General features: G+C 37.8%; 1 protein-coding gene across 1 annotated transcript in view; it reads left to right on the top strand.

Annotated features, from left to right (window-relative positions):
* The window catches only part of BTBD1 (BTB domain containing 1), a 45302-nt gene extending 21563 nt beyond the window's left edge, over positions 1–23739 (top strand). The window contains exons 4-8 of the mRNA XM_008062100.2: positions 2827–3024; positions 8368–8560; positions 16468–16555; positions 21289–21435; positions 21887–23739. Of these exons, the coding sequence (XP_008060291.2) occupies positions 2827–3024; positions 8368–8560; positions 16468–16555; positions 21289–21435; positions 21887–22045 (785 nt within the window). The 3' untranslated portion in view covers positions 22046–23739. The remainder of the gene's footprint in view (positions 1–2826; positions 3025–8367; positions 8561–16467; positions 16556–21288; positions 21436–21886) is intronic.
* Positions 23740–27539: the final 3800 nt, after the last annotated feature.

The raw sequence follows: 27539 nt of genomic DNA, 5'->3' as shown, positions 1-27539 counted from the left end.
CTTTATGCCTCAGCCTTCCAAGTAGCCGGAATTACAGGCATGCGCTACCACACCCGGCTGATTTTTTGATTTATTGTAGAGATGAGGTCTTGCTGCCCAGGCGGGTCTCGAATCCGCGGACTCAGGCAATCCACTCACCTCAGCCTCCCAAAGGTGCGGGATTACAGGCTGAGCCACCGAGCCCGACTTGTCACTATATATTCTTAACCCAGCAAGTATTAAATTTATATTGATTTCCATTTAATTTACCTGTGAAGGAGCTTGAGGGATCCTTAGTTTATACTCATCTGTTCAGCTACAATAGAAGGAACAAAAAGTTGATTTTTTAAAAATCACCTTTTTTTAAAGCAGGATTTATTGAGAGGACAGAAAATCTCCCACAGTGGGAGGGGACCCGAGGGGGTTCCCCAAAAGTTTGATTTTTTAAAAAAAATTATGTTTAACCAATGTATTTATTTATTTATTTTATTTTATTTTTTTGAGTTGGAGTCTTACTCTGTCACCCAGGCTGGAGTGCAGTGGCACGCTCCTGGCCACCACAGCCTCGACCTGCTGGACTCTGGTAATCTTTCCACCTCAGCCTTCTAAGGGGCTGGAACTACAGGCGTGCACCACCATGCCTGGCTAATTTTTGATTTATTGTAGAGATGAGGGCTCGTTAAGTTGCCTGGGTGGGTCTTGAACCCACAGGCTCAGGCACTCCACTCACCTCAGCCTCCCAAAGTGCTAGGATTACAGGCTGAGACACCAAACCTGGCCAACCAATTTATTTTTAACAATGTTGAGCCCCTACTGTGTTCTTGTGATGTTTTTGCTAGATTATTAGCTGTATTTGATATTAAGCAAATATTTTGCTCTTAGCATGTGTAGACATTACCGAAAATTATTTTATTTATATAAAATTTTCTTTGATATGTATTTCTGGGTAATTTAATCAAATATAATGTTTTAATTGATTTCTGTTATATGTAAGTATGGCATACATATTTAAATTTAATTTAAAATATAACTATTAGATATTTTATGGTGGTGCCTATTTTATCTAGGTTCTTTAGAAAGTGAATTTCCATCTAAGTAATTTTTCTGTAGATGTAGGAACAATCCTTTCTAAATTCCAAGGTTTTTACTTTGGCACTTTGAGAAAGATATTAAGAACATTTTACCTTACTTTGTTAAACAGTGTGTGCTGAATATAGTTTAGGATTCTTATGATTATTATTGTTCATTATTATGAGTATCAGTTATACTATTATTGTACAGTAATGCCCTTAGGGCTCTGAAGCATTTTTTTTTTTTTGGTTTTTTAATTTATTTCTCTTTGAATAAGACTCTTGACTCCCGTGCTTTTCATGTACTAAGTCTGCTTTTCACAGATTTTCTCCTTTCTCTGTCCCTCTTAGATTGCAGCTTATCATTTCATTCTAGCATATTGGCTTCCAAAACCCCTTTCTCTTCTGAACTTACTGCTTACTGGGCTGCTGTAACTTTAAAACAACTGAACTTATTCAAATTTTGCCTGTAAGAGGAAAAGGATTCTGGGTGAGAGCCTGAGGTATAGGCATGTCATTTATACTTGGAAGCCAAATAGGGACTTCAGATTTACTGCATCTAATAAGGTGAAATCCCAATCCTGCTCCTCCTGTGGTCTTTCAGTTGATGGCCACCATTTCCATTGATGACCACCCTCATCCCTCCAGTGCTTAGACTATATACCTTGCAGTTTCCCTTGACTCTTCTCTTCCTACCACACTCCATATCCAGTCTGTTAAGAAATCTCATTGAGTCTTCCTTCAGAAGATATCCTGAATCTGACCAATTTTTAGCACTTCCATTGCTACCCTCCTGGTCCAGGCCATCATCATCTCTGGCCTGGTTAAATGCAAGAAACTCCTAACTTATCTTAATTTCACCCTTAATTCCACTACGGCCTCTTCCCAACACAGCAGTCCAGGTGATCCTTTCAGAATATAAAATGTCATAGTTCAGAACCCTCCAATGCATTCCCCATATCACTCAGAGTAAATTATCTACCAGCTGTTGCATGATTCCCCTACCACCACACCTCTGGCCTCACTGCCCACCACCCATCCCTCCTTCTCACTTCACTTCACTTCACCACACTGGCCTCCTTCGTGTTCCTCACATACGCCAGGCACACTTTGAGAGCCTTGATACTGATATTCCTGGCATGTTCTTCCTCTAGCTGTCTATTTGGCTTATTCCCCCACTTCCTAGTCTTGGCACAAATGAGGCCTGTCCCCATCCTATTTTAAGTAGTATTTCTGATTCCCCTTACCCTGCTATTTTTACCCACATGTATCATATATTCTTATTTTCTTATGTTTATTTAATCAGTTTCTCCTCATTAGAATGTAATAGACTTCACGAGGGCAAGGATCTTTAATTTTTTGTTCAATGTTATATCCGTGCCTAGAAAAGTACCTGGCACATAGTGAGTGCTTAATAATAAATATTTAGTGAATGAATGAGTTGTAATCTATAGACTTAATGAATTTTTGTAATTAACTTGGAACCTTTTTCTGTGGCTTATTAATTTTATTCCAGATATTCGAGTTTGCTTGATAAATGGCATAAATATATAAAGAGATAATACATCTAATCTTGCATGTATGTTAAGTAATAAATTGAATGCTAACCTTATACTAATTTTTTATGAAACATTTTAGAGTTTAATCACTTTAATTCTTTAATGTTTTTTTCTGTTTTTCATTGAAATTTAAAAACAACATAAACCTGTCTGTCATTATTGCTATGTTAGAGAGCAAAATATTCCTAATTTGATTTATTTTTGTATTTTGCTGATAGACACACTCTGTGCAGTTTTAGAAAGAGACACACTCAGTATTCGAGAAAGTCGACTTTTTGGAGCTGTTGTACGCTGGGCAGAAGCGGAATGTCAGAGACAACAATTACCTGTAACTTTTGGAAACAAACAGAAAGTTCTAGGAAAAGCACTTTCTCTAATCCGATTCCCACTGATGACAATTGAGGAGTTTGCAGCAGGTAAGGCTATAACTTCACTAGAATCTATTTTAACCTATTTTAATAATTTGTCAGTCCTCCTGTGCCAGAAGGGGAAAGAAACTGTTATTTATTATTAGTCACATGATAAACATATATATGTGTGTGATTGTGTGACTTCATGTAACTGTCGTATCTGCCCTTCAAGATAATATCCACATCTTATAGTTTTGAGAAGTGAGCTTGGGAGAAGTTGAGTGCCTTGCCCAAGGTTATGACAGATCTTTGACTCTTAAGATTGATGCTTCTGATTAAAATCAGACAGACATAGTTTTGAATCTCTGTGAGCAGTTATGACCAGTTTTCATTACTAATACCATCATTGACTAGTATCTGCTTTTAAATCATGGCCAGGTTGGTTTTTGTTTTTGTTTTTGTTTTTGTTTTTTTGGGCTACTGTGTCTGGCTGAATTGTATTTCTTTGTTTATTGGGCATTTATATTTTTTTCTTAACAATATGCATGCCTTTTGTTGTCCTATTATAGAGTATTCAAATTTTTCTTGCTGGTTTATTGTGTATTGATTCATCATGTATTATATATTCAAATTTTTCTTACTGATTTACACTTGTTCCAGTTTTCTCCCAGATTGTTTTTATTCTTGCTAATCAGAATCAGTTTGCTTTTTCTTTTTGTAAATGTTTTAAATTGAAGTTTAATATCTATATAGTAAAATGAATAAAGTGAACATACCTTGTTTAACCACACTTAAATTAATTTGCAGTACATTTCTTATACCCCAGAAGTCTCTGTGATGCCCTTATAAGTCATTAATCTCCCTCTCAGAGGTGCCTGCTTCTTTTATAAATTAATTTCGTTCTTAAACTTTGTGTAAAGGAAACCATACATACAATGTATGTATTCTTTTTTGCGTGTTTCCTTAACTTTGGTGGCTGTTAGATTCACCTATGCGGTTGAGTGTGACAATAACTCATTCTTTTTCATTACTTTGCTGTATAATACTCTTTTGTAATGTGCCATGATTTATTTCTCTATTTTACTGTTGTTGGACATTTGGGACCATTGAGAACATTCTTGTACATGTCATTTGTTGTACATACATAAACCTTCCTCCTGGATATATATGAGTGGAATCGCTAAGTCATAGAGTGTGCATATGTTCAGCATTAGTAGATCCTGGCAAACAGTTCCCCAAGGTGGTTGTAACAATTCACACTCAGTAGCAAAGTTAAGAGTTAAGAATTCATTTTAGTTGTTCACATCCTCTCCAGTACTTGGCATTGTTAGTTTTTGTAGTTTTAGCCACTTTTGTGACTATAAAGACATATTGCACTGTGGTTTTTAATTTTGTGTCTCTGATGATTAATGATGTTCATCATGCCAATAATTTTTTAATCCAATTTGACTTTTATTTGAACTATTTGGTTCACTTACATTTAATGTAATTACTGATGCATTTGGACTTATAGTTACCATCTTGCACTTTGTTTTCTACTGGTCATATCTGTTTTTTGTTTATTTTTTCTTTCTTGCCTTCTTTTAGAGGACTCAAGTTATTTTTATTATTTATTTTTTGAGATAGTGATATAGTATTCCCCTTTATTCTGTTAATATAGTGAGCTACATTAATTGATTTCCCAATTTAAACCTATTTTGGATTCCTTACATAAACCAGACTTGGTTGTCCTGCATAGTCCTTTTTATATATTTGCTAAACTTTTTTAGTATTTTTATGACTAATTAATGAGAGAATTAGTCCATAATTTTTTTTTTCTTGTAATTGAGTTGACAGAATTGACCTCATACAAGAGTTAGGAATATTTCCCTTTTTTTCCCCAAGAGTTCAAGAATTTGTATTATTTTTTCCAAGAATCAACTTCTGGCTTTATTAATTTTCTCTGTTGTAGTATGTTTTCCATTTTATTACTTTCTGCATTTTTCTTTTTGTGTGTGTGTTGTTTTGAGTTGGAGTCTCACTCTGTCACCCAGACTGGAGTGCAGTGGCCGCTCCCGGCCACCGCAGCGTCGACCTGCTGGGCTCTGGCGATCCTTCCACCTCAGCCTTCCGAGTAGCTGGAACTACAGGCGTGTGCTACCACGCCCGGCTAATTTTTTGATTTATTGTAGAGATGAGGTGTCTCGCCTGCCCAGGCGGGTCTTGAACCCGCGGGCTCAGGCAATCCACTCACCTCAGCCTCCCAAAGGCGCAGGATTACAGGCTGAGCCACCTTTTTGAATGTATATATTTAAGACTATAATTTTTCCTCTAAGCATTTTTCACCCTCACCATTTTTGGTATGTTGTATTTTTATTATCATTCAATTTAAAAATTCTAATTTTCATTTTTTTGTTTCTTTGATCCATGGGCTATAAATATATAGCTTAATTTTTCAAGTATTTAGGGTTTCTTTTTACCTTACTCTTACTGATTTCTGGCTTAATTCCAGTATAGTTAGAGAATACATTCTGTATCCTTGAGCCCTTTGAAATTTGTTGATATTTGCATTATGGCAGCATATGGTCAGTTTTATTAAACATGCATATTTGAGAAAAATATATTCTTAGTTATTGGGTGCAGATAAATCTGAATAGTCCTGTATCTGTTCAACAAATCAAATAATTCTTTATCTATGAAAGGAATATGCTAATAATGCTGTGTGCATTTTCTGTATATTTATTCATTTATTTTTATCTGTTCCATCAGTTACTTGCAAGTAGATTAAAATTCCTGGTTTTGCTGGAGTTTTTTTGTTTGTTTGCTTTGAGTCAGGGTCTCACTTTGTCACATAGGATGTAGTCAATGGCACAATAATAGCAAACTGCAGCCTCAGCCTCCCAAGTAGCTGGGACTACAGACTCACACCACCATGCCTGGTTAATGTTTTTAAAGTTTTTATAGAGACGAGGTCTCACTGTGTTGCCCAGGCTGGTCTCAAACTCCTGTTCTCAAGCATTCTTTCCACCTCAGTCTCCCAAAGTGCTGAGATTACAGGCATGAGCCACTCTGTTCGGCCAGTTTTTACTTTATCTAGTTTGAGACTATATCATTTGGTGCATTCAAATTTAGGGTTGTTATGTTTCTTATTGAATCCACTTTTATGTGCTATATCCTACTTTAAATCTATTAAATTTATTTTAAAGTCTTTGTCTGGTATTGGTATAGTTTCACTAGCTTTTCTTTTAGTAGTTTTTTTTTTTTTTTTTTTAAATGTTGCCCAGGCTGGTCTCAACCCCTGGGCTTAAGCAGTCCTCTCACCTTGGTCTCCCAAAGTGTTGGGATGGATTACAGGCATGAGCCACTGCGCTTGGCCAATTTTTATATTCTATAAATCCTTTCCCATCCTTTTACTTTCAACCTTTCATTGTCTTGGTATTTTGAGTATGTCTCTTGTGAAGTGCATTTAAAAAAAAAAAACTCTAGCCAGGCTCGGTGGCTCAGCCTGTAATCCCGCGCCTTTGGAGGCTGAGGTGAGTGGATTGCCTGAGCCCATGGGTTCAAGACCCGCCTGGGCAGGCGAGATCTCATCTCTATAATAAATCAAAAAATTAGCCAGGCATGGTAGTGCGTGCCTGTAATTCCAGCTACTCGGAAGGCTGAGGCGGAAGGATTGCCGGAGCCCAGCAGGTCAAGGCTGCGGTGGCCAGGAGGGGCCACTGCACTCCAGTCTGGGCGACAGAGTGAGACTCCAACTGAAAAAACAAAAAAAAACAACTCTGATAAACTTTGCCTTCTACTTGGGATATTTGATTCACTTTACAGTTAATATAATCACTAGTCTATTTGGACTTATATTTACTATTTGTTTTCCATATTAAAAATTTTAAATTAAGTTTTTCCACATAATGCAAGGACCTTATTGACACTTTGACTACATTTAACCTTCTTCAGCCATTGGGGTACTCTTTCACACATTTTAATTTTCTGTATGTTTTAAATCCCAAACATTATAGTTGTTTTAAAGATCAATAATCATTTAGATTTATCTATATATTTGCCTTTTTTGGTACTCTTCTTTTTTTCCTGAATGACCAAGTTTCTATCTGGGATGATTTCCATTAGCCTGAAGAATTCCCTTTAGTATTTCTTTTGGAACAGGTATGATACTAACCAGATTCTCTTAACTCTTTTTTCTTTTTGTCTAAAAGCATCTTAACCTTTTTTTTTTTCTTCAAGAAACAGAGTCTTGATATGTTGCCCAGTCTAGAGTGCAGTGGCTATTCACAAGCATAATCATTGCACACTACAGCCTCAAACTCCTGGGCTTAAGCAGTCCTCCTGCCTTAGCCTCCTGAGTAGCTGGAACTAGAGGGACATGCCACCATGCCCAGCTTGTCTTCATTTTTGAAAGATATTTTTCTGGCTAGAGAACTCTAGGTTGGCAATTAGTTCCATCCATTATTTGAATGTAATTGTGTTCCCTTTGGTTTCCATTATTTCTATTGAAAAAATTCATTATCTTTAACAGTAGTATATCCTTTTTTACTGGTGCTTTTAAGATTTCACATAATCTTTGGGGTTGTTTTTGCAGTTTGATGATGATATACTTAGGTGCGTCTTCTTATCTGACATACATTCTTGAGTTCTCTAATTTATCCCTCTGTTAACTGGAGTGTATCTTATTTTACTTTTTTTAGGTAGGCACATATCTGGGTATATATCTGAAAATGTTTTTTATGATCTGAAGACTTTTTTCAACTAAGGAAATTTTCTCCTATAAATAACCTTGAATTATTACATCATCCTATTTCTTACTGTCAGTTCTAATGACCTGCAATATTGTTGGTCTCTGCTCTTTATCATCCACATTAATCACCTGAAACATTTTCTTTTTTTTTTTCAACTATTTTCTACCAACTTTTTTTTGGAGTATCTTAAAGCAAATCTCACATATACCGTATTTTATCCAGAAACTATTTTAGTATGTATCCATAACAAATACAGTCTTAAAAATAACTGCACGATGATTATCCCAACTAAGAATATTAACAATAGCTCCTTTATGCCACCAAATACTCAGTCCATGTGAAAATTTCTCTTCTTGTCTCAAAATCATCTTTTTTCTCTTTAAGTTGCTCTTTTTTTTTTTTTAAGGGATGGGGTTCCACTATGTTGCCTAGGCTGTCTTTTTTTTAGCTTTGACTTGTTATTGATTTTGACACTTATATTCTATAATTATTTAATCTCAGATGGACTTATTGAAACTTTAAAATTAAATATATGCTAAAATTATATATGCTAAGATTTTTATTCCTGTTTCTACTTTACATTTTCTAGATTTGAATTTATGTTATTAAGTAGAGTATTCCAAAATTAGGAGTTGAAATCAGATTGCTTTTATTGAGGTTTATATTTTTATTTCTACAGGTCCTGCTCAATCTGGAATTTTGTCAGATCGTGAAGTGGTAAACCTCTTTCTACATTTTACTGTCAATCCTAAACCCCGAGTTGAATACATTGACCGACCAAGATGCTGCCTCAGAGGAAAAGAATGCTGCATCAATAGATTCCAGCAAGTAGAGAGCCGCTGGGGTTACAGTGGAACAAGTGATCGAATCAGGTATCTTTCATACTATGGATTCGGGGTTGAGTGAGGGTAGCAGTTAGCATTTGGGCTTTACCTTCAGATTGTGGGAGATAATTAACCAGTATTTCAGTATACTTTGATTAATACAAGAGGCAGGAAGTCATCGAGGCATTCTGACCTCTCTTTCCTGGATGATGAGTGAGGATGACCTCTCAGGAAAAAATTAAAGCAAGAAAAGATTAAGTTGAGCCTTGCATTATGTGAATTCTGTGTGGATCACTGCTCCTAGTGTGCTGGGTTCTAGACCTTATTTTATCAAACACTGTTTTTATGGGTTTAGGGTTATAATTTAATAAACTCAACCTTACTATGTTTAGTGTAAGGTTTTTTTTGTTTGGTTTTACATTGATGTTGCATGGGGAGTATCTCAGTATACATTTATACAAACTTTGGGGAAAAAAGTAAAGAATCTTGAAAAATGCATGCATACAATCCTGTTGAGGAATTTGCCTTTGCTCTACTGTGTTTCTTTTGGTTAAATGTCAAAATAGAATTGGTACCAGTTTTCACAAAATACGTCTTTTGGATTTTTAGTTATTTAATAGCACTTTAGTATCAAACTAGAAATTAGCTGGGCACAGTGGCTCACATCTATAATCCCAGCACTTTGGGAGGCTGAGGCAGGAGGATTGCTTGAGCCCAGGAGTTGGAGATTGGCCTGGGCAACATAGCAAAACCTTGTCTCTACAAAAAATTTAAAAATTAAAAAAAAAATTAGCTGGGCATAGTGGCACACACTTGTAATCCCAGCTACTTGAGCGGCTGAGGCAGGAAGATCACTTGACCCCAGGAGATCAAGGCTGCAGTGAACCATGATTATGCCACTGCACTCAAGCCTGGGTGATAGAGTGAGACCCCTATTCAAAAGGGGGGAGGGAATATTAGAAATTAAGAACAAGTTTGTTAAAAAATAGAACTATGGTTCAGTGGCGGATGATTACAAATCTTGAATTAAAATGGAAATTAGGGCTGGGTGTGGTGGCTTTCACTTATAATCCCAGCACTTTGGGAGGCCAGAGCTGGAGGATTGCTTGAACCCAGAAGTTTGAAACCAGACTGGGCAACACAGTGAAAACTTGTCTCTAAATAGAAAAAGAATAAAAATTTTAAAAATTTGTAGACTAATATTCATTTACAATAAGAATATCATATATAAAAACTTAAGGGATGAAGCCAAAGCTGCACACAAAGAAGAAGTAATTATTAACTACTTGTAGTAAATAGAGTAGAAATAAATGATTTAAGCATTCAGCCCAGGTAGCTAGAAAATGAATAGCAAAAGAACCATAAGAAAAGAGAAAGGAAATAGGTAAATGTAGAAATTAATGAATTTAAAAGAGTTGATAAATCCATAGCTGGTTCCTTTAAAAAGACCAATAAAACAAATAAACCTTTGGCAAAGTTAATAAACATTCACATTTAGAAATAAAAATGGGAGTATAATCATATGCTGAGTTTTTTTATTTTAATTCTGGGTTTACTCTGTGCTAATAAATTGAACATCTTGATGGAATGGATCATTTTATAGGCAAATATAAATTATCAAAATTGATTGAAGAAGAAAGCCTGAGTAGACCAATTACCATGGAAGGAATTAAAAGTTATCAAAGAACTGTCCCTTCACAAGGTGGTTTTAACAGGTGAGTTTTATCAAACCTCAAGGAACAGATTATTCCTTGAGCATTAAAAGAAGAAAACACTTCTCAGCTAATTATTGAAGGAAGTATGGCCCATATTTAGGAATTTTACAAGATAAAAATACTTCAGATCAGCCTCATATAGAAAAAAATTTATGTAAAATATTAGCATATTGAATCTAGCAGTACCTTAGATGAATAATGCTGTATGAACAAATAGTGTTTATTTTGAGATTGAAAGAATGCCTGCATGTTAGGAAATATATTAGTATAATTCATCATAGTAGCAGATCAAAGAAAAAAAAAATTTGATTTCAATAGATTTCAAAAGACTTTTGCTAAAATTTCACCTTCATTGTAGATATAACTATTAATAGATTAGATTTAGAAGAAACTCAAGATAGGGATGCCTATCCTTGCTGCTTTTCAGCAGTGTTATAATTCTGACTGAGGTAGTCATAAAGGATCAGTCAGAGGCTTGAATATTGGAAAGGAAGAGACCTTTTTCATTGTTTGCCAATGGCATTATGTACATTAGTAGTTTACAACTCCATTAAACCAGGTTGCCCCTTTTTATAATGAATATTTTGTAATTCTTATTGTACTAACCTGAAATGAAATTCATAGATAATATTTCAAACATATCTTTTAAACTGATAAATTACCTTGTAGTACAAAAATAAATCAACTGGTAGTAAAATAAAATGCATAGTTCAATATGTAGACTTTGAGCAGGACAACACTAGAAGACAAACTGCCGTCACCAGTGCATATATGTATCAGCCAGATAGGACAGCTTCAATTGCAGGGTACAGGCATGTTGTGTTTTAATGTCTTAAATACTGTGAGCAGCACTGCTGCCACATCCATTTTATTTAAACGTTGAGATAAAACAGCATCTTAAGTTGATTTTATTAATGCTCTCCATATTTGTGAGCTTGCCGGCTTACTGAAATTTATTTGTAACCCAAAAGTCAATTCTTGGGGCATTTTCTTAGTTATTTTCAGCAAAAGATGTTAGTTGCCAGATCAGCACATTGTCAGCTGAAGTTGAACAAGGTAGGGCTCTGCCTTCCTGTTTCAGCTCTCCCACAAAGGTGGAGATGGGGAGGGAGCAGTGCAACATAGGGCAACAAACTTTGGCTCTTTGGTGGGTTGGATAGGGTTTGAATCCCAGTTCTGGCACTTGTTGGTGGGGCAGCCTGAAGCAAGATGACTTAACACTTTTGAACTCTGCTTTCTATTTTGTAAAATAAAGAAATTAAATATATTAAGATGAGTTGTTTTTAATATTTAAGATTATAATCTATGTGAGGGGTGTGAGAGAGAGAGAGAGAGAGTGTGTGTGTGTGTGTGTGTGTGTGTGTACTTATATATCTATATACAAGGAGACCTCCCCCCAAAAAACAGGATTTATTTATTTTTAAAATGAGTATTTATTCTTACATGTTTAAACTTCAGTTACCTTCAGAGTACTCTTCTCCGTTTGATGCAGTACATTTATTGAGGCACTTTTTCCACTGCTCAAAACAGTTGAACTTGTCGATTTTGATGCCTTTTAGTGCTTCTGCCATTTTTTGTTTCACCTCTTCCAACATCAGCAAAACATTTCCCTTTGAGAACTTATTTCTCCAGGGAAACAAAAGAAAGTCGCTCAGGGCAAGATCAGGTAAATAGGGAGGGTGGGCCATGCCGATTTTTTTGGTCAAAAACTGCTGAGTGGTCAGCATGGTGTGGGCGGGTGCCCTCATAAACCACCCATCATGAAATGGACAAACGCTTTGAAAGAATCTTTAAAAAAAAATTTCACTGAAGCTGAGTGCAGCCTCTCAAAACAACACTAGCTGGTATACTCATGCCAATGGCATTCTAGAACACTAGTGGAGGAAGCCTGTAACACAAGGAACCTTCCTTCCAAAAGATAATTCCAGGGGTTTTTTTGGGGTCCTCCCTTGTATGTATATATTTCTCCTATGAACAGTGGTTTAGTATTTGCTAATTCTGTGTTATAGACTATAACTACCACAAATAATGAGAATTGATTGTATATTTCTTCTTTTAAAATGGTAGTTGCCTGTTATAAAAGTCAAAGAATGCTAAAATTGCCCTAAAAATCTTTGCTTTATAGTTTAAATGGAATGAGATGTAAGACTTGTAGTTATTAATAAATTTTCACCAACATGAATTCTGGCAAGACATTTGAAAAGTTTAGTGAGATTCTTTAGTTATGGGAGACTGTTCTGTGCATTACAGGAAATCTAGTATCCCTGGCTTCTTGCCAGTAATGTCCCTAAACTGTTGTGAAAAGAGAACATGCTTCCTTGGGAGTAGAACTCCTTTTGAGAAAAGCAGGTCTGAATAACCTCAGCAAAAAGACAATTACAATCAATAAAAGAATAGTGGCCACTTGTAAAATGTATATTCAAAAGTTACTGGTGTTTGAGATGCCATCAAAATTCAGTTACATCAATAAATAATGTTTATACAATGATATGAATGTATTTAGTGCCATATATTTATTTTATGTTTACTTTTCCACAATAAAAAAAATTCAACTTGGCAAGACCTCATCTCCACAATAAATCAAAAATTAGCCGGGCGTGGTAGTGCGCGCCTGTATTTCCAGCTACTTGGAAGGCTGAGGCGGAAGGATTGCCGGAGCCCAGCAGATCGAGGCTGCAGTGGCTGGGAGCGGCCTCTGCACTCCAGTCTGGGCAACAAAGTGAGACTCCAACTCAAAAAAAAAAAAAACATTCAGTTATAATTTAGTAAATACTATAATACTGAGTAAAAATAGTATTTTAGTAATATATTGCTATTGTAGTATTATATTACTGTATTACTATATATTTTTATACTATATATTGACTGTTATAGTATTGTGAATAATTCCATTTACAATAGTAATCGATAACATTTAAGTAGTAGAATTAAACTTAGTAAGAAAGTACAGTACAAGCCGGGCTCAACCTGTAATCCCGTGCCTTTGGGAGGCTGAGGTGAGTGGATTGCCTGAGCCCGCGGGTCGAGACCTGCCTGGACAACTTGGTGAGACCTCATCTCCACAATACATCAAAAAATCAGTCGGGCGTGGTAGTGCGCTCCTGTAATTTCAGCTACTCAGAAGGCTGAGGCAGAAGGATCGCTGAAGCCCAGCAGGTCGAGGCTGCGGTGGCCAGGAGCGGCCACTGCACTCCAGTCTGGGTGACAGAGTGAGACTCCAACTCAAAAAAAGAAAGTACAATACAATACATTTATGATGAACTGGATAACTTTGATTAGAGTCAGACTTCGCTAAGGACAGTGTCTTCCAAATTAACCTATGTATGTTTGGAAGCTCCTTTCAAAGTCACATATTTCTGGTAGCGGGGAAGGTCTTGGCAAAATTATTTTAAAGTTAGTCTGAAAGAGTAAATCTTTAAAAGAATGGTACAGATCAAACATGAAAACATATTGTAAAGCTATGAGAAGTTAGTGTTGTCTGAACAGAGATAGAGGTCAGAAACTAACCTAACATAAAGGAACATGTAGAATATTATAAAGAGTAAATCTTTAAAAGAATGGTACAGATCAAACATGAAAACATATTGTAAAGCTATGAGAAGTTAGTGTTGTCTGAACAGAGATAGAGGTCAGAAACTAACCTAACATAAAGGAACATGTAGAATATTATAAAGGAAAGGGAAGGATTAACCACTGGGAAAATAATGTTAGATCCTTACTGATTCCATCTACTAATATTCATGTAAACAAAAATGAAACCTTGAAAATGATGGAACAGTTGAATTTTTTTTATTATGAGGATGAGTTAGGTCTCTCTAAACTTGGCATAGATCATAATTTTGAATACAAATAATTCAAAAATTTTAAGTACAAAATCACCATAAAATTAAAAGATAAGTGACAAATGGGAAACACTTTTAATAACAGACATCACCAACAAAGCATAAATAACTATCATCCATATATAATGTGTCCATTCAAATCTACATTAAAAATACAAACTTCATCAGTTGAGAAAAAAATACATGAGTGATTATTTCAGTAAAGAGGAAATTCAGTGGGTAGTAAGCATATGGGCATATGTTTTACCTTATTAGTCAGAAAAATATAAATGGAATTTGTCAATCATTTCTCAAAGGCAAAACAAAATTAAGCCTTTGGGAGGCTGAGGTGAGTGGATTGCCTGAGCCCGCGGGTTCGAGACTCGCCTGGGCAACTTGGTGAGACCTCATCTCTACAATAAATCAAAAAATGAGCCAGGCGTGGTAGTGCGCGCCTGTAGTTCCAGCTACTCGGAAGACTGAGGTGGAAGGATCACCGGAGCCCGGCAGGTCGAGGCTGCGGTGGCCGGGAGTGGCCACTACACTCTAGTGTGGGTGACAGGGTGAGACTTCAACCCAAAACAAAAAAAACAAAATTAAAATACTCATGGCTGATAAAAATGAGAGAAAAAGAGTCCTTATACTTTATGGGGTATAAGTGTTATCTTTCCAGAAAGCAATCTGGCAATGTTTGTCTAGAGTCTTAACGTTGTGCCATTCATTTTCACCAGCAATTTTGCTTCTAGGAATATATTCTAAGGAAAATAAGTAAGGCTTCATAAAATAATTTAGCTATAAGATTGTCATGTCATTATATAATAATAAAAACTGCAAATAACCTGGACTATCCAATAAAGAATTAGTTAAATATAGTGTAGCATAAGTAAGTTTTTACCATTTTACATGAAAAAGAGACTACAAATATATTCTATTTTTAAAAAGAATACATATATGTTCATAGGAAACAAAAAAGAACTGTAAAGTATTAACAAGGGGTATCTGGATTTGTGGATGCTTTAAATTTTTCTTGTTTGTTTAGCTGCCTTTTCCAATATTTTTAAACTGAATATATTGCTTTTTATAATAAAAATTATTATAAGTAACAAGCTGGGAGTGGTGGCACATGCCTTTAATCTCAGTGACTGAGAGGCCAAGGCTAGAGGATCACTTGAGCCCAAGAGTTCGAGGCTGCAGTGGACTGTGATCACATCACTGTACTCCAGCCTGGGTGACAACGCGAGGCTCTGTCTCAAGAACAACCACCCAAAAAAAGGTATATATTTGTAAATGTTTAGGGTTGTCTTCTTACTTTACTGGGTGTTTAGCATGGAAGGCAAAAGCATAGCTTTTGATCCAGCAGACCTAGAGTTGTGTCCTAGCTCTGTCACACTTTTTGACCTGGACAAGTTAATTTCTCTAAACCTCAGTTTCTTTAACTACAAAAACTTAGGATAATAAAAATAGTACCATTACCTAGTTTATAGGGCCATTATGATGATTAAAGGAAATAATTCATTTAAAGAACTGCAGCTCAGGACCTGACACATTAGGAAATACTCATTAAGTGGTGGTGCTAGATGTAGTAATAATAAATGAAGTTGTTGCTGAAGATGTTGAGAATTACTTAGTGTTTTACATTACAGATTAGGTCTGGTTGCATAGACTTTCAGTTCCATACGTATTTAATGTCAGTTTTTATACCTTTATAAAGTGGAGTAAGATCCAGTCAATATTTCTTCACTATTACAACCCAACTGGACTTGCTGATTGTTCTAGTTATGGAATCCTTATTCAAATCCACCTGTGTAAATTTGGTCCTGGCCTGGCCCTCCACTACCAGTATTCTATTACAGCAGCCTGCTTCCTTCACAGCTCTCATCACAACTTACAATTATTAATTTATTTCTTTCTTATTTATTATCAGTGTCCTCCATTAGGCTGTAAACCCAGTAGGGGTAGAAACTGTTTCTTATAGACCATAACTTCCCCAGTGTCAAGCTCAGTACTAAATATGATAGTTCCTCAGTAAGGATTTATTGAACTGATAAATTGTCACAGTTTGGGATGCCAGGCCTCATTCCTAGTGAGTGACATGTCTATGTTCATGAAAAACATGTACGAACATTTGGACTAGCATAGCACTTAAGTTACCATTACAACAAAAGTGGGTACTTAGGCTAAGTAAATTCCTTTTGCAGTACAGAAAACAGATCTTTTAATTCATGGTAAGTTCAAATTTCCTTCAGAAAGTTTTTGGTAAGCAAATATGACATTTCCAAGGATATCTAATTTGTGATAGTTTTCCTTTTGATAAGCAAAACTTTTTTTTCCAGCTAACACTTTTAAAAATCGTAAACTTTCAGTATATCAACACTATGGAATTATTTAAGCTATTTTATTTTTGACCTCTTTTTCTCAGGTTCACAGTTAATAGAAGAATCTCTATAGTCGGATTTGGCTTATATGGATCTATTCATGGTCCCACGGATTATCAAGTGAATATACAGGTAAACTTTTTTCCCCCACTGTGCATCATCTTGAACTATGACAAACATGTAATTTTATAATAAGATATTGTTTGGATAGAAATCCAAATTTCAGTGTAATTATCAAAGGAATCAGAAGGCCTATTCGTAGCATTGTAAACCTAGAGAACTGTTTTATACTTGATCTAAAAAAAAAATCTGGCAGAAAATTGGGGTCCTTTCTAAAATTGTTAGCATTCAAGGAGCTCTCCTTTGTCCGGAAACCTTTCTCTCAGTAATTCTTGCTGTGCACTGTCTTAAAACACTCTCTTGCTTTTTTCATGGTACTTTCAACTCTAGGGCCTTGAAAGTGTCAAATTTTTTGTTTTTTTTTGTTTTGTTTTGAGTTGGAGTCTCACTCTGTCGCCCAGACTGGAGTACAGTGGCCGCTCCCGGCCACCGCAGCCTTGCCTGCTGGGCTCCAGCGATCCTTCCACCTCAGCCTTCCGAGTAGCCGGAATTACAGGCATGCGCTACCACGCCCAGCTGATTTTTTGATCTATTGTAGAGATGAGGTCTCGCTGCCCAGGCAGGTCTCGAATCCGCGGGCTCAGGCAATCCACTCACCTCAGCCTCCCAAAGGCGCGGGATTACAGGCTGAGCCACCGAACCCGGCTAGTGTCAAATTTTTTGTAAGTAGTGTGAACACCTTGTGATTTCCAGGTGTGTAAGCAGACCCCGTCTCGTTCTTTAGTTCTGCTCCACTCATTTCTTTCAGATAGGGGGCACTAATACCTGATCTAGAAGAAATTTAGATGCCTCTACTTCCCTTCGTTATTCATAAACCAGTTTCTCTGCACTTTTGATTGCATACCCCAATTAGTAAAATTATTTTTGAATATGCATCAGTGTTGTATTTTTATTTATAAACTATATCTCTGCAATACTATATGTTTATATATAAATTAAAACATGAAAATATGAGAAAAGGAAGTAAAACAATGTTTCAGACGTTTTATCAACAGAAAAGACTGCCCTCTAAGATGTTATTGATAGATTATTTTTAATAATACAAACTTTGGTGAACTTTGTGATCAAAATGTGTTAGCTTTTAAAATGTTTTTTTATTTTGTGATAAAACATGTTCAAACACCTAGTTTAATGTCAGCTAAAAAAAGATACCTCATTACCTCACAAAGTTGATACCATACTTTGAATGGAAGAATTGCATTATTGGCTATACCAATGAAATCATTATACTTATTTTCTAATCCTATCCAATAATGTTTCTAGAGAAATTCAGCAGATAAATTTGCATCACTATGTTAGTTGCTGTTCTTATAAACCAATTAGAAAGTTACATTTTTAATAAATAAGTTATAAATCCCACAGAAATAGCTTATTTGAAAGATTTTTAAATAAGTTAGAGAATTTTATTGCCATGTTTAAGTGCAGAAAAACTTCAGCCAACCTCTGAAGGATATAAAAGATCTTCACAGTCTTCCCCCTTTGCACTTTGTATATTTGATTGTTAAGATTCTATTCAGTAGAACCCATGAACCCACTGAAGCAGGCTGGATGACCTGCAGGCCCAGGGCAGGAGCAAGGGCCCCACTGTCAGCCTCTGTGATTGTGGAACCTCACTCTCCCTTACGTCATGTATTACATGAAACACCAGACTCCTTGTGTACAAACTGAGGGAGGCATTAGGGTTACAGGAATATTAAAATGATGACATATAGATACTTGAGTAAAATAATAGAAACAGAAGTTTCTTTATTTTCTACCTGTAATAGCTAACCCCATGCCTGCTCCAGATACACTGCTGTAACCATTGATTCCTTTGTGTCAGAGGTAACAAACTCAAATGCCTACTAGGTACCAGGCAGGTAATTCCTAATGGAGAAAACAAGGCTCCTACACCAGTAGAAGACAGTAGGGACAGGAGGGAATTGGACCAAGGAACACTTATAGGGGCAGCCACGACTTAGCCCCTCTAATAGTTGCAGTGTGCTAACAAAGGTCCAAGGATGCCAGAGCTTCTGACTTTTCTAAGAAGCCAGAAGTCTGGATCTTCTCATGTTGTATTTTTAAGTATTGACCAGTAACTCAGAATCTTTAGAAACAACACCGTGAGGGTCATACAAAGCCAGTCTGAAGCTAATTCCTGATAGTTAACAGTTTACAACCTTTAACTTTGTAGTAAAGGCCCATTCCTGTGGAAAACGTCTTTAAATACCAGGTGTCTGCCAACTAGCAAATACAGTCCCTGACTCTTATACACTTGTAAGTTCAGTTCCACTGTCTATAAATTTCCTCTAAATCAGTACATTTTAAACAAGGGTATATATTAAAAGTACCTTGAGGGCTTTTTCATAATGCCCATCCTGGGTCCTTACCCCAAATATATGGAGTATAAAAATAAAAGTCTACTGTTTAAGTAGCAGGTGTGGGCATAATAGAGGTGGCATTTGTTGTGAAAATCAGTTGTCTTCATTTGCTTGTTTTGTGGAGAGCCACTTCGTACACCTAAAAGGAGAGTCAAGTACTTCGTAAACAGCTTTGGATTGATTTGGAGTATTAGATGAAAGTACCAAAGGGTCCTGTGTTATGTAATAGCAAGGAAGACGTGTTTGAGAACAGTAGTCAACCCACATCTGCTACCACTAGCTGTGTGGACCATTAAAGAAAGATGGTAGACTCCTGAGACTATAATAGTTACATCACTTAAGCACCTTATTCCATCTCAATTTCTCTAATATTCCCAAGGGACAGCAATATTGAGGACAGTGAGTCTGATAAGTGGATTTAAGATAATGGCTGAAAGTGGGTGTTGAAAATATATCCATATGCTAATAATAATACCATGTTACAATTGTTTAATGCTTTGGCATTTTCAGGGAATTTTCACTTACATTTTATAGGAGGTAAAATGGTTAAGTGAGAGTTCTCATGTTAAATATACTTGCCAGGGTTTGAATCTCAACTCTTGCCTACAAAGTGTGACTGAGCAAATTATGTAACTCCTCTAAGCTGCAGTTTCCATGTCTGCCATGACAGTTGTGGTACCTATTATGGTTTATGAGGATTGCTTGAGAGGATGCAAGTGTTTGGTACATAGTCAGTTGTGCTTTTTGTTGCTATTGTTTTATAATTTGATTCTCAAAACAATTTAGGACAAAGGCAAAGCAAAGTTTTTTACAAATTAAAAAATAAAACTGGCCAGGCACACTGGCTTACACTTGTAATCCCAGCACTTTGGGAGGCCGAGGTGGGAGGATTGCTTGAGCCCAGGAGTTTGAGAACAGCCTGGGCAACATAGTGAGACTTCACCTCTACAAAAAGTAAAAAATTATCCAGGCATGGTGGTGTGTGCCTGCAGTCTCAGCTGTTGGGAAGTCTGAGATGGGAAGATCACCTGAGCCTAGGAAGTTGAAGCTACAGTGAGTCGTGATCATGCTCCAGACTGGATGACAAAGTGAGACCCCAGTACAAAGAAAAAAAAGAAAGAAAGAAAAGAAAACAGATAAAACTGAAGCTGGGAGAAGTCAAGTAGCTTGCTCTAGTTGCTTGGTCACAACCAAATTCTGTGTCCTACAGGGATTTGGTTGTGACCAGGCCACCATCATGTCATGTCATTTTTTTTTAAGTTTTAGTATTTTATTGAACTGTGATATACACACAGAAAGGTGTACATATTTATGAGTTGTACATAGAGCTCATTTTTCACAAACTGAACACACCTGTGTAACCAGGGCCCGGGCAAGGAGCAGAACATGGCAGCATCCCTGGAGCCCCTCATGTCTTTAGTCTCTCCCCCTGCAGTGTCCACTCTTCTGACCTCTTACAGCATAGATGGCTCTTGCCTATTTCACTGTTCCTGTTTTTATCTAATGTATGCAAAAGGCAGGCTTGTGAGCATCTGGCTCTGCATGAGCTTTTCCCATGCAGGGAAGACATTTCACAACCTGGTAAGCTCTGACTTGAGCTTTCAAAACTCCTTCGGGAAGCTTCACACGTTCACCAGCTTTGCCTTGTTTGACCATTTGGTCTATGCATAGCTCTTGTAGTGCAGGTATGGACTGAATTGCCAGTTTATATATCTGTCTCTAATAACTAGAAGCTCCTAGAGGGTGTCCTTCAGTGCCTAGAACAGTGCTTGGCTCAAATTATGGAACTAAATTGATAAGACAGAATTGTTACATTGTGAATACTCACAAACCTGATACTACATTTACTTTTAGAAAATAACATTTAGACAGGAAATACTAAGGGAATTTCCTAGCAACAGCATGGGCTAGCAAGAAGTAAAGGCTCATTTCCGTCAGGTACCTAAAGCCACATGTTCCAGAAATCCACATGCCAAGCTGTGTGTCTTTTACAGAAGCTCCTCCCTCCCACAGTCGAGTCCCAGTTGTCTGACACCCTCCCATTCTTGCTGTGATGAGTGATAAACAGCCATTTTCTGACAGCATTCACAGCCGCCTTTGGTGGTAGAGGTAGGTAGGGAAAGTTAGGACACAGGTCTCCAGAGACTTCTTACTCCTTTTTTCCTGTACTTTTTTTGAGAGAGACTGTCGCCCAGGCTGGAGCGCAGTGGTGTAAGCATGGTTCACAAGAGCCTTGAACTCCTGGGTTTAGGTGGTCCTCCCACCTCAGCCTGCCAAAGTGCTAGGATTATAGATGTGAGCCATGTGCCCAGCCCATATTCTTTTTTATAGGACTTTGCTTCGTTTGGTTTAACTTACATGTAACTTGTCTTTTCAAAATTACAGATCATTGAGTATGAGAAAAAACAAACCCTGGGACAAAATGATACTGGATTTAGTTGTGATGGGACAGCTAACACATTCAGGGTCATGTTCAAAGAGCCCATAGAGATCCTGCCCAACGTGTGCTACACAGCGTGTGCAACACTCAAAGTAAGAGTCACTCACCGTGTTCCAGATGGTTTCCTCTTGCATGTTACAGAAAGCATGTTGTAGAAACAGAGTCACTGACAGTAGAGCCTTTGAGAAAGTCGGGGGGGGCTGGGAGCTGGAATATTTCACTGCTTTAAGAAAAAGACACGCTTCTCAGCATAGCTCTGTTCTGAAAGAATTAGCTCTTCCTAAAAGGTAGCCCTTTGAGTAGGAAAATGAATGTCTGACAGAAAATAAAATAATTATTTTCTTAAAAGCCTTTCACTGTTCAGTACTTTTACTTGTTAATTAGGTTTTTAAGAAAAACTTCATTTTTCACTAAATGTCTTAGCATAAAATTTCATACAGGAGCTATAGTGAAATATAATAGAATGTGAATCTAATTAACAATCACATTAAATTGAGTGTTTTTTAAAGGAAAATTACTAAGGAACCTTTTGTTCTCATTTAGGGTCCAGATTCCCACTATGGCACAAAAGGATTGAAGAAAGTAGTGCATGAGACACCTGCTGCAAGCAAGACGGTTTTTTTCTTTTTTAGTTCCCCTGGCAATAATAATGGCACTTCTATAGAAGATGGACAAATTCCAGAAATAATATTTTATACATAATTTAGCACTGTACTACACCTTGGCTAAACAACACCATACCATCTAGTGTCAAAAGCATAAATAACTGGTCACAAAAAATAGTTTTGAGTGCTAAGAATATTTATAATTGTAAGATAAGAAACATTTTAGTTTCTTAGAAGAGGTAGAAAAATGATTTAAATCTCTGCATGATTCAAAAGCAGATTTTTCATTTTCTTATAACCTTAGGGGAAAAGGAGTGGGTTTAGTTGTTTTTAAAAAGTACAGCTATTTCTGCTTCATCTTGTATAATTTCATAAATCAGCTGGCTCATGATCTTTCAATAGTTTTGGAGTTGAAAGATTCTTGTTATATATAGCTGGTTTGCTTTTTTGTTTTTGTTTTAACTTTTGAAGGTTAGATGAGTTTGGGAAATAGGCTGAACTGTTTTGAAGGTTAGATGAGATAAGATGGGTCAGTATTCCTACAGAATTCTTATTAACTCAAATAGCTAATTTCAGAAAATTAAGAAAACTGACTTTATATTTGGGTGTTTGAAATATCTGGTTGTTAGCATTGAGAATTCTGCTTTAAAAAAAAAAAGGCCTAGTAAAATGCCCAGGAAAATTTTCAATGCATTTACAGAAAAGGATATTCTGTAATAGTATAGTAATGTGTTACATAAGCTCAGTTTTAAAACTATAAGTGGAGTTGGTGTAAATTCACAATAATGTGACATAAACACGATCTAAAGGTCTAATTCAAGACTGGATTCTTTATCGCCCACCTGTACCACTGTATGTATCCGTCTGCATGGGGGATGTTGATGGTGGTTTCCAAGAGTGAGCTGGCGATGCTGATGACAACTAGGTAAACAGACGTCACTTCAACATTGAATAACCCTGCACAGCAAGAAACCAAACAACACTAACACTTCTGACAGCTATTCTGAAACTGTGAAGATATCCAGGAGAATACTCCTGTTGTGAAAAGTGTGCTTTCTGCCACTTACACGTTTCTATACAAGAAGTAAAATGTATCTCACATTCATGGCCTCATTAATGTCACTCGTACAGCTGTATTAGGAGATGGGAAGTATATCTGGCAGAATGACATTTATATACCTTTTTTATCAAGCAAATTTTGAAATAGAGATAACATTCATCTTTTTTTCCATAAAGAGATTCTCATAAAAAATTTTTTGAGTGTAATTAAGGTATATCAAATAGTTGTGGAAAATAATTAAAAATCAAAATTCCTTTAGGTATCAACTTAAAAAGAATTTTTTCTAAATAAAAATTAGGATATTAAAAAATGTCCTCTAAAGTAGTATTTCAGTTTGTATTTTCAAGAAAGTAGTGAGGTGCATTGGTGGCTGAGGTCTCTGTAAATTGCTAAAGGAAAGGGAAATTTTTCTATCTCTGGCAACGTCCTTATGGGTATAAACCTCAGTTAACTGGAATACCTGTGGAAAGTGTTGTTCTGGTTAACTAAAGATTAACCAGTAAACACTGTTGTAACCATTATATAAAATACTTCTGCCTTAAAAACGATGGTATGCCAGAGATAATTTAATGTTTCTTGCCATTTGAGGCATTTCAAATGCCTCAAGTGTGTTGTGCTGAACAACGATTGTAACTGGATGTAGCCATAGGAGGGACAAGAAACGAACTTGTTTACTAACATTGGGACATCCGCTGGAATTTTTTTAAAAATAAATATATCCTTTTATTTTTTTTCTTGTCATTTGTCTTTTTCTAAAAGTTGAATGAAAGTATTTTGGCACAAAATTTCTAGTTAATTGAGGTTTAACTTTGATTTAGAAATGTAATACAACACAAAACAAGCGTGCCTTGCTGCTGCCTTAAAGTAGTTCATAGCCGCCACAGTGCTAACAACTGCTGCTTCCATCTGTTTCTTGGTCACTTTTTTGTGGTCTCAGATTTTTCTCCCCTATTCTAGTGTCAGGAGATGGAGAATTAAGAATATGAGCGCATACAAGACATGATCTTGTTATTTACTTGTGTGTGGTGTGGCAGTCATCTCACAGTTATTTATGAGTCAGCTACATAAGCAATTACTGTGTCACAGGCTCTGCACTAAGTGCTTTACATACACTCTGTTAGTGTCTCAGCATCAGTATGAGGTAAGTGCTATTATAATATCCACAGGCAAATAAATTAATGTTTAAAAAGGTCAGTAAGTAGTGGGAGGTGGAATTTAAATCCATTTCTATCTCCCAAGCTACAGAGTTGAGAAAATATTTTGCTGGGTCCAAAAATAACATTTATATAATGCTGCCATTCTCAAGCTTTGCAGTAAGATCCAAAGGATACTTGAGTAATCTGTATTTAAAGTCATATTCCAATATCTACTCAACAAATTGAGAATGATTATTTGCATTATCAGAGTATTCTTTCTTTTAGATCCACATAAATAGCTCCTAAAGTTTTAAAAAATATGGTCTTCACATGCAGTATGTTAAAGGCAATATGTCCAAAACTTACTGTTTCACTTCCCTTTTTAGTGCCTTCTTCAAACCACTTTGTATTTCCCTATTCTAGTCATCCAGATTCAAAGCCTCGAATTGTCCCCAAATTGAACAAGACACATCCCTCAATCCATAGTGATCCCAGCCCTAGTCACGAGCCCCAGAGCTACAAAGGTTTGTTTACTCACACACACCTCATTTATATACTTTTTAAAATCCCTTTTCCTTTTTCTCCTGGAAAAGCTAAGATAAGATGGAGTTTTTTAAATGGAACTCTACTTAAAACTGAAGGAAGGTAAAAATAAAATTGGGCCTTTAGCACTGGCTACTCAGGAGGCTGAAGTGGGAGGATCACTTGAGCCCAGGAGTTTGAGACCAGCCTGGGCAACATAGCGAGACAGAGTTTCTGAAAAATAAAATGGAACCATTGTCAGTCAACATTTGCAATAGACTTCCTGCCATTTGGATCATAGCCCTCGTTTTTTCCTCACCTTTAGCCAATGTTTCTTCCCACTCTGCTGCTTCCCTTTCCTCTCACATGCACAGTTTTGATGGAAAATGGGGCTATGGCTTCTCTCCTGGCTGGTGTGATGACATCCTCAAACCCCTCACTCCTGAGTCACCAGTGGGAAGGGCTGGCTGGCTCTCTGCAGGGCACCTCTCCCCTCTCCTCATCCCTCTAGACACCTGTCAGATACCATTAATGACTTGCCTTCACAGTGTCTCACCTGTTTATTTCCACTACAACTGTCAAAACTCTAATTGAAGCTGCTGTGACTTCACCCAAAACAAATTCTATGAACAACTGCTATGTGACACTGGTTCCACTTTTGTGCTTTAATTCTTAACTGATTTCAAAGAAAATACGGTTTTAGTTTAACACCTGGCTCACTTTCTTCTGCTCAAGTCTTCATCCTGAGTGGCCTCAGTGTCCCGCGGATGACCCATCCAAACCTAGGAAGAAACTAAGTTTCCAGTTTCTTCCTTTTCTCCTGCAACCTGCACCATTCCTTCTCATGACCACACCATGTACCCTGTTGTGTGAAGTTGCTCTCCCTCTAAAATAGTAAATTCTGACATCCCACTCTGACCACAACCCTTGATGCTTCTGCCAGCTCTCATTTGCATTCCAGTTCCACCTGTTACTGAACCTGAAGACTGCAGCCCCTTTGCCCTCTCTTGTCTTTCTTCTTCCTTCCCTATCCAGTTAGGCTCGCTATCTTTGATCATTTTCTCTCCTTCCCCACTTTTTACCTGTCATTTTAGTCACTTTGTCAACAACCCTCAGCCCATTGGTATACACCTGGATCAACACAGTTGTCTGTCTTCAACTTCCTAGCTGCTAAAAGTGCATAAAACGATGTAACTATAGATTGGGACTATGATGATTTCCGGTCTCCTTTAACTGTCAATACAGCTGGATGAGTTGAAATAGTCCAATCTTTGCCGTCTTCCAGAGTCCCTATGTAAATCGGTTCCACTATGCTCACACCTTCAACACCTCATCTTTTAGTTAATGAAAGAAACTCCAGCTCCTGTCACCAAACCTATAAACGCACCTACATGTACACCTAAGCTTTCCCTACTCCTAGGAAGGAAGGCTCCTGTAGTGAGGGTTGGTCTCTCCGCTGTGCTCAGGCCCCACCTGAGGAACTGCCCTCTAGAGACCTCTCCTCTCCTGGTTTCTTCCTACCAACCTTCAAATATGGCTCACGCTAATCCAGTTTAAGAAAAGTCGGCCATATGCCCTTCCAGATGCCAGTTGCTCCTTCACAGTGAAGTCACTGAATTATCCTCACCTTTGTTCTCTCCACTGAAACTGCTCCAGCCTGGGTCACCAACAGCGCTCTTATTTCTAACTCCTGTGAACACTCCTCAGTCTTTATTTCACCTGTTCTCTGTGTGGCATTCATCACTGTTGACTACTCCCTCTTGAAGCACCCTCCTTTAGCTGCCATTACACTGCTCCTACCTCTGCACAATGTAAGGTCTCTGCCTGCCCTTCGGTTCTGTCCTGAACCCTTGTGCTCTGCACTCTGTGATTCTTTCCTCTCATCCACTTCCATGGCTTCAGTTGCCATCGATTTACAGAGGACTCTATACTCCGTAACACCAACCCTCATCTCTCAAGCTTCAGTTACATATATTCAGTCACCCCTTAATATTTGTACCTGGGGGTCCCACAGACATCTTATGCACAACAGTCTCAAACAGAACTCGCCTCAGACTCCCAAACCTGCTCCTCAGGCCCCAGACACGGGCAAGCCTGGGCGTTTCCTTGACTCTTCCCTCTCATTCCCTCACCCAGTCATTCCCAAGTTCTGATCATCCAGTTGCTGAATATTCATGAGATGATCAGTTCCCCATCCATACTGCTGTTACTCCAGATGAGGCCATCTCCCATGTAGGCGGCAGGCAGATCGCCCTACCTCTGCCTGTTCCTCTCTTGGCCACAGAGTAGCCGGTGGTCTTTCTAAAACACAACAAACTGGACTGCCGATCCCTAGCCTCAGACCCTTCCATGACTCCCTGACTTCTTCAGTTTCACGTGTGACCGTATCACATGTCGCCGTTTATTTTCTCTTTTGCGTGGTGGGAGCCTCTGCCCCTGATACGAGGTAGGTGCGTCAATACATGGAAGGAACCCAAGGGTCAGGCCAGCACGAGGCTCTGTATTGACTTGTGGGCCGCAGGAGGCAGCGAGGGACTCTGAACCTGCGGGTTGGCTCCTGTGAGAGAAGACACCTGGCCCTTTGCAGTCCTTGTCGCTCACTCCAGTCCTGAGAAGTGACAGTGCCCTCCCGCTCTCCCTCCCCCATTAGGAAAGAAGACCACAAGCGACACACTCTCCCACGAGCTGAGAGGGGTGGGTCACGACACCATCAGGACCCGCTCCCCAGCTCCGTCTTCTGGGTCCCTTTCCAGTACAAGAGAGGCCCGCGCGGGTTCTGGATGCGCGAACTCGCTCCCGCCAGCCGCAAGGTGTCGCCCTCGGGCCGGGGCTCATGAGAGGGGCGGCGGGGCCGCTCCCGCCCGCGGCGTGCG

The sequence above is a fragment of the Carlito syrichta genome, unplaced genomic scaffold (assembly GCF_000164805.1).
Source record: "Carlito syrichta isolate Samal-C Ts95f unplaced genomic scaffold, Tarsius_syrichta-2.0.1 Scaffold305654, whole genome shotgun sequence".
Lineage (NCBI taxonomy): Eukaryota > Metazoa > Chordata > Mammalia > Primates > Tarsiidae > Carlito > Carlito syrichta.
This window is presented reverse-complemented; position numbering and strand designations above follow the sequence as displayed.